General features: G+C 36.3%; 1 protein-coding gene and 1 non-coding gene across 2 annotated transcripts; both read left to right on the top strand.

Moving 5' to 3' along the window:
* The first annotated feature begins 406 nt into the window (after positions 1–406).
* LOC107888989 (G-type lectin S-receptor-like serine/threonine-protein kinase B120) lies at positions 407–4,002 on the top strand. The gene is made up of 7 exons (XM_016813269.2): positions 407–1,919; positions 2,162–2,272; positions 2,347–2,591; positions 2,689–2,899; positions 2,999–3,236; positions 3,334–3,481; positions 3,580–4,002. Exons 1-7 carry the CDS (start codon positions 602–604, stop codon positions 3,886–3,888), a joined length of 2,580 nt encoding a protein of 859 aa, XP_016668758.2. The 5' UTR covers positions 407–601; the 3' UTR covers positions 3,889–4,002.
* A 1,804-nt stretch (positions 4,003–5,806) lies between these two features.
* LOC121206921 (small nucleolar RNA R71) lies at positions 5,807–5,913 on the top strand. The gene has a single exon (XR_005902093.1). It is a non-coding gene; the product is annotated as a small nucleolar RNA R71 (small nucleolar RNA).
* The last annotated feature ends 2,185 nt before the right edge of the window (positions 5,914–8,098 follow it).

Here is an 8,098-nt window from a genome sequence, read left to right as displayed (position 1 = left end):
GTTGATGACGGCATGTGACAATAACCTTTGGTCAACTTTATTACCTTCATATTTAATAACTAATGCCCATTCATATTTCTCACGTGGTTGCTTTGGATTTTTACATTAGATGTTTATTTCATATTATGGACAGTTGCTCATTTGATTTGCAAAATTGTTATTATTTAAATAATAATTAAAAATATTTAATAATCAAAATTATAAATATTGTGAATTTGAATATTTAAAGATATATAACTTTTTCAAACTTAAATAATATTTAGATTTGAATATTTTAATTTAATTAAAATAATAAACAAGAATTTTAGAATTGCTAATCGCCTCCCCTAGTTTTAGTTAAAACGATGGATGGGTCCAAACTCCAAAAGGCCGTCCATTTTGTTCTTCCGCATCCCGCCAGCCGTCACCGCCGCTTCTTTTTTATGTTTCAATGGTCAAAAACATAAAAACCCAAAGTATATGTAAAAAGTACTTTCTGCAGGTTTTAGAGTCTAAATTGTCTTCTTAATCCGCAGACAAACAAGGCCACCGTTTTGAACCTTGTTTATGAATACCCCCACAAATATTCCTAACCTCTGCATTTCTCCTCATAGACTGTGATATGGAAACTAATATCAACAACCCAGTTTTTGTTTTACTTGTTTCATCCATTTTTCTTCTATGTTCTCTTGTTCGGATTTGTGATGGGGTTGATATAATCAGACAAGGCCAAACGGTAAGGGATGGTGACACGTTGATATCTGAAGCTGAGATTTTCGAACTGGGATTCTTCAGTCCTGAAAACTCCACACTTAGATTTCTTGGGATATGGTACAAGGTTGATGTGAAAGCAGTTGTTTGGGTTGCAAATCGAAACAATCCAATATCTGGCAATGATGGAGCTTTGAGGATTGGTGTTGATGGTAACTTGGTTGTGTTCGATGGTAATAACAGTTTAGTTTGGTCATCTAATGTTTCAAGGTTTTCATCGAACAACACGGCTGCAATTCTCCAGAATTCAGGGAATTTTGTGTTATCAAGCAATGAAAGCATTGGTGATACCCATGGAGTCCATTGGCAAAGCTTCAGTCATCCAACTGATACATTTCTGCCTGGAATGAGAGTACCGGTGAATTCAGCAATAGGTGAGTACCGTGCTTTCACAGCATGGAAATCAGCTAATGATCCATCACCAGGGAACTATACTGTGGGTGTTGATCCTCATGGAGGACCACAGATCATAATATGGGATCATATAAAAAGAAGGTGGAGAAGTGGTCAATGGAATTCAGTGATTTTCACAGGTGTTTCCAATATGAGTAACATTGCTAGTTTCTTATATGGATTCAAGCTTTCTCAGCCTGATGAAAATAGGACACAGTATTTCACATATAATCCTTCAAACCCTTCTGATTTGTTGAGATTTCGAGTAGGGTGGGATGGAAGGGAGCATCAGTTGAGATGGAATGAGGACGAGAAAAAATGGGAAGATCTACAATTACATCCTGACCCTACTAATAGATGTGAACTTTACAATCTTTGTGGGAAATATGCAACCTGTGACAACTCCAATTCTTTAAGTTGCAATTGTTTAAAAGGGTTTAGACCAAAGTTTCCGGATCAATGGAGTAGAGGGAACTGGTCAGGTGGATGTGAACGGAAGATCGAGTTGCAGTGCCAGAGGACCAATGGTACCGGTGAACCAGATGGATTTAAGGGATTGAAGTGCATCAAGTTACCCGATTTATCGAACTTGTTCCTGTCTGCAAGCAACTTAGATGCTTGCGGAAGAAGCTGCTTGGGAAATTGTTCGTGTAACGCATATGCATTTGTTTCCGGTATTGGATGCATGATGTGGACAGAAGATTTGGTTGATATTTCACATTTGGATCAAAGTGGAAGTTTAGAGTTCTTTTATCGTCTCCATCATTCTGAATTAGGTAAGCTAACTTCCTTTATGTTATTAGTAATTAGAAGCTAAATTTTCCTGCCTTGCAAGGCATCTACTAAATTTCATATGTTAGCAGGCTATGAATGGTTGAGTTCATTCTTTCATTTTAAGGTTTGAACATTAAAGTTCTGTTGCATTTGGCTGCATAAATCCGAGCCAAAATTGAATCTTGAAACAATACTTGTGTGATCTATTAACACCGTTTTTTTTTTCTTTTCATTTCAATCATAGATGGCAGGAGGAAGATATCTAAACTTGTTATAATTATAATTTCTCTGGTGGGGGCATGCAGCTTAATGGTAGCTCTTTGGCTACTATGGATCTACAAGAAGAAACCAAAAGGTAATCACTTTTTCTCCTTCTCGAAAGCCATATAGTCTACTACTTGGTATTGATTTTTCAGCTCTTTTTTTCAGGTTTGCCTGCAGTTTCGTCAATGCCATGTTGCAAGGACAACGATATAGCAGTTCTTGTACAGTCCAAGTCGAAGAGCAAAGAATTATCAGCAGATCTTTCAGTATCATCCGGCATCCTTATTGACGGGAATCAAGTTAATAGGCCGGAATTACCAATTTTTAACCTTGGTAGCTTGGCAGCTGCAACAAACAACTTTTCTGAAGGAAACAGGCTTGGGCAGGGGGGTTTTGGTGCTGTATATAAGGTGATTTTCTTTAGTAACTTCATCAAATTGTTATGTATGTAATATGTGTAATGTCATTGAACTAAAGGTGGTAATATTTGTTTATCCTTGTCAACAGGGAGAGCTTCCTGGAGGTCAAGAAATAGCTGTAAAGAGGCTTTCAGCCAAGTCATGCCAAGGCTTAGAGGAGTTTAAGAATGAGATTATCCTCATTGCCAAACTGCAGCATAGGAATCTTGTTAGGCTCTTAGGTTGCTCCATTCAAGGGGATGAAAAGATGCTGATTTATGAGTATATGCCTAATAAAAGTTTGGACTACTTTCTTTTCAGTAAGTCCCGCAAGAAGGGCAAAGCCTGGATTTATTATTAGTTTTTGCAGCCATTTCTTTGTACTTACAGCTGAAGTTTCCTGATAAATTTTATGGCAGATGAGGCCAGGAAAGAAAAGCTAGATTGGAGAACCCGCCTCAGCATCATCGAAGGCATTGCTAGAGGACTCCTTTACCTCCATCGAGATTCGAGACTTCGAATAATTCATAGAGACTTAAAGGCCAGCAACATTTTGTTGGATGGAGAAATGAATCCAAAGATTTCCGACTTCGGGATGGCTAGAATCTTCGGGGGTAATCAACACGAAGCAAATACAGTTCGAGTGGTTGGCACATAGTAAGCTCAACATGTTTGATAGATATTTTAACAAAAAGCTCAACTTTCAAACAAGTTTCAGTAGCTTGACACATGCAATCCTTTTCTTATATTGCAGTGGATATATGTCGCCTGAATATGCCATGGAAGGCTTATTTTCGGTGAAGTCAGATGTTTATAGCTTTGGGGTATTGTTGTTAGAAATCATTTGCGGCCGGAGAAATACTAGTTTCCGATCAATGGAGCACACAAGTCTTATAACATATGTAAGTATAAAATGCATCATTTTGCAGCCAAAGGTATGTTTCAAACATGTATTAGTAAACTTGTTTTTTCTGATATCAGCTGTTGAACTGGTTTTCAGGCATGGGATCTTTGGAATGAAGATAAAGCAATGGACCTCGTCGATCCTTCCATTCGGGATTCATGCTCCCCTAATGAAATGTTGAAATGCATTCACATAGGCATGTTGTGCGTGCAAGATTCTGCAATGCATAGGCCAACAATGGCAGCCGTGATGTTACTGCTTGAGAGCGAAACACCGACACTCCCGATGCCAAGGCAACCCTCTTATGCTTCCATGAGGAGTTCCATAGATGCAGATTTTATTTCAGATGGTCATGAAATTGTATCTTCAAACAATCTTACTGTAACAATGGTAGTTGGAAGATAGCTTTGTACTTGTTTACTTCCCCTATTCCATTATTTTCCTATGTTGATAAATACGTAATTCTTTTGTTACACTATTGATCAATTAAAAATTGTGATATCATTGTTTGACACTAGTGTTCGATGCATATCTAAACATAGATAAAGATATCAGTTTATAATGATCCTTTAAATACATATAAAAAAACTTCAAATGGCTCTCTACTTTTGTTTTCTTTTTCAGGGGCAAGCAGAGAGGCTCAAGCCCCTCTAAATGGGAGACTTTTCCTTTAAACCCTTTAAAATTTCTAAAGTTATTAGACTATGGGTTAGCTATTTATGTAGGATAAAAGTTTCTGAAAATTCCACATTATACGGCTAAAGAAAACTAATGCTATTCAATAGTGCATTCAGTACATAATGATTTAGTAAATAGATAATTATGAGTTATGTTTTAACAGCAATTAAGCATTAACTTTAGGAATTGTCAATTACTTGATACACATGATTACATAACATCATGAAAAACACATAAAAATTTTGAAATTTAATTCATTTTTAAAAAATGATATCTAATAATTCAAGCTCCAAAATTCAATCCCCATAATAATTTCCCATTATGTGCTATCCCAAAAGTAAAAGTTTACTTAAATATCTATAAAAATATGAAATTATAATGTGATACAAGCATAAAATTTTTAAATTTACAATTTCCATCACTTAAAAGAAAAAAATTGGCTTTGTTATCTAGATACCAAACAAATTGGAAATAGAATGTTAACCTATGGGGTAAACAAGGGAAGAAGATGAAGATAGAATGAAGGGAAAGAGTATGAAGGTTGGGAGGAAATTGTGATCTTGTGAAGAGAGATTAGAGATTCAATCAAGGGAGAACGAGAAAAGATCTTCTACGTGAGTTGTTTGCATGACCCTATTATAGTAGGGGACAAATTTAACTATGTGTCCTAAGATTGTTTGCGAAAGAGCTTCAACAAACGGTAAGTTAATATACAATTATTTTAAGAGTTCAATAAATTTATCTTATTGTTCTTTTGTGTGGTCTCTTTTCAATGCTGCTAGATAAGGGATTTGTGGTTTGTATTATTTAATTACTGGCTTATGTTCTTTCTTACCTTCTTCAACCTCATCACTTTTCACAACAACTTCTAGCTTCGACTTCTTTTCAGGCTTGACTAACTCTTCCATATTTCGAACAGTGATTGCGTGTATTTGCTCCTTTGGGTTAGTTTCAGTGTTGCTAGGTAAGCTACCTTGTGGTCTTTCCGAAATAAGTTTGGCCAGGTGTCCAATTTGATTTTCAAACCTATGAATCGATGCTTGTTGATTTTTCAGTGTCGACTCAGTGTTTTGAAATTGAGTTTCTAACACCAAAATAAATTTAGCTAACATCTACTCAAGATTTGGTTTCTTCTCTTACTAATAAGGTTGTTGAAAACTCGGAGAGGGTTATAACCTTTGATTTCCTTGACCACTCCAAGATAAATTTGGATAGTTCCTCCAACCTGTATTATAAGTATTGCTATAGGGGTTATTTTGAGGTCTAAAATCATTATCCAAAAAGTCAACTTGATCATGCTCCATGTTAGACTTGAAGGATGAATATTCTGAATCCGCTCCATTCGCATCTCATTGCATCACCGGATTTACCTACTTAGAAAAATTCAAATCATCAAAATTTTTTTAGTGCTTCCATTTAGCTTGTCAACATAGCAACTGCATCTATATTAGAAACACTGACTACTTTTATTGATTTTGTTCTCATGACTTGCCACTGATAGTTATTTAGTGCTATTTCTTTCATAAACTCTTGAGTTTCCTTGGGTGTTTTATTATTCAGTGTTCCACCAGCTACTGTATCAATTAATTGTTTAGTTGAGGGATTCAAATTATTGTAGAAGGTTTGAACTTGTAACCACAAAGGTAACCCACGATAATGACACATTCTCAAAAGATCTTTAAATCTCTCCTATGCATCATAAAATGTCTCCATTTCAAATTGAACAAAAGAAGATATGTTGTTTCTCAACTTAGTTGTTTTGGCCAGTAGGAAGTACTTCAACAGAAAATTTTCAATCATTTGATCCCAAGTTGTGATAGAACGTCGTGAAAGTGAATGCAACCACTATTTAGCCTTGCTCCTCAAAGAGAATGGGAACAACCGTAAGCGTATGACTTCATCAGAAACGCCATTGATCTTAAACGTGTCACAAATCTCTTGAAAGTTAGCCAAATGAGTATTTGAATCTTCATCTTGCAAACCATCAATGTAACACCTTGATTTTAAGGGTTAGAAGTTTGAGATTCTTAGAAAGGGTCAGTGAGTAGGTCGTGTATTTGGGATAGTATCCGCATTTTAGTGTCAGAATTGGTCTACTAGTCTGATAGTTAGTTAAGTGTTAGTGTTCCTTTGGGTTATGGGTTCAATTCCTCGTGTGTGTGTTTTGGAAAGGTATTTTTATTATTCAACTATTAGATTTTTTGAAGTAAAAAAAATAACAAAATAATTATTTATTTTTCTTAATGTTTGTTTTATTTTTATTTTTTATTTTCTTTTCTTTTGGCACTTTCTCCATCGTTTTTTTCTCTCTTTTCTTTCTTCTTTTGAAAAGAAAAAGAAGAGAACGGTTTTGTTTTTGGTTTCGAAAAGCTTCGTGTTCATATCGAAGTCGTCAACATGTGTCGATTGGTTTCTAAGCATCTTGATTGCGAATCAGGTGTGGGATTCGAAACTTTCTCATTTTCTTTTATGTTTTTTAATTCAATTTAGTGTATTTTGGTACGAGTTTGCTGTGAAAACTTGTCGATTTCTTTGGGTATGTCCAGTTAATTGAGCAATTGAAGTTTGTGTTGTTTGCAATTATCCGAAAGTGGGTGGGTTATGGATGGGTTCTAAAATACTTTGATTAGGGGCCATTTTAGTGATAAAAAAATAAGACTTTCAGTCAATTTCGGTGTGATTTCGTGACCACACGAGCGGCCACATGGGCATGTACCCCCACACAGGCGATTCACACAGCCGTGTGTAATTGGGATTTAGGGTTTCCTGGCTAATTTAGGTGCCACACGGCTGTGTGGCTGATTTGGAGAAATTAGTCGATTTTTACACGGCCATGTCCTCTAGGCATACGGGCGTGTGTGTTTGAGAATTAAGGTTTTAGTGATTTGGTGTCACATGGCTGTGTGGCTAATTTTGGAATTTATAGATCCCACATGGACGTATATTTTAGACACACGGTCGTGTCTAGTGGGCACACGAGCGTGTGAGACCCTCACACGGTCGTGTTTGCCCTGTACTCTATTTTAGCACAAATGGACAGAGAGTTACACGAACTATCCATACGATCATATTCCTGGCTCACACAGGTGTGTGCCTCAGCCATACGGCCATGTGCCTCTTCCCTTACGGGCATGTTGACCCCCACATAGCTTAGGCTTTTCCACACGACTAGAGCACATAGCAGTGTGGTCCTAAGCCACCAATTTTAATTCAATGAATGTTTTTCATCTGAAAATGTGTTTGTGTGTTCTGACCCTTGACTAGGCTTTAGTGAGGGTAGTTAAGACTCTGATCTAGGCTTCAACTTATGTGTTATTTGTGACTGTTGTAACACCCCAAATCTGGCCTAGATGTTATGGCTAAATCTGGCGATGTCACATGATAGGGTGTTTGAAAACTAAGTTTCTACTATGCATCCTTTTCCATTTCATTACTTTTGTGGACTCCAAACCGCTTACTTATTTACTCAATTATTTTAAAACTCAATTCGTTGCGGAAGCTTTAGAAATCATTTAATTTATGAAAAACCAGGTTAATTAGATAAATCCATCCATTTAAAAAAAACCTTTTGTTTTAGTGAAAACCATTTGTTCGTCGAGTTTGTGCAGTTATCAAATCCACGAAAACGGTCTAAAATTCGAAATAAAAGTAAAGTATAAAAAGTCCAATTTACATAAAAAATAACCTAGAAAATAATTAAGAAATAATTATCAAAACTGAAATTAAAACAGTTTTAATTATGTATGGCCACCGTCAAGTCCTTCGCTGCACCGATCCGTCAAGCCTGTGGATTACCTATGCATATTAAACAGAGAGGGGTAAATTTACGTAAACTCAGTGTATAATCCCACAGAAAACAAACAATAGTAAATCACAGTGCACAGTAAAACAGTCTTGGGCCTATGCCCTTTTTCAGTACCAGTATCAGTTTGGGCCT

This window comes from Gossypium hirsutum, chromosome A09 (assembly GCF_007990345.1).
Source record: "Gossypium hirsutum isolate 1008001.06 chromosome A09, Gossypium_hirsutum_v2.1, whole genome shotgun sequence".
In the NCBI taxonomy this organism is placed as follows: Eukaryota; Viridiplantae; Streptophyta; class Magnoliopsida; order Malvales; family Malvaceae; genus Gossypium; species Gossypium hirsutum.
The sequence above is the reverse complement of the archived record's forward strand: the minus strand, read 5'-3'. Positions and strand labels throughout refer to the sequence as shown.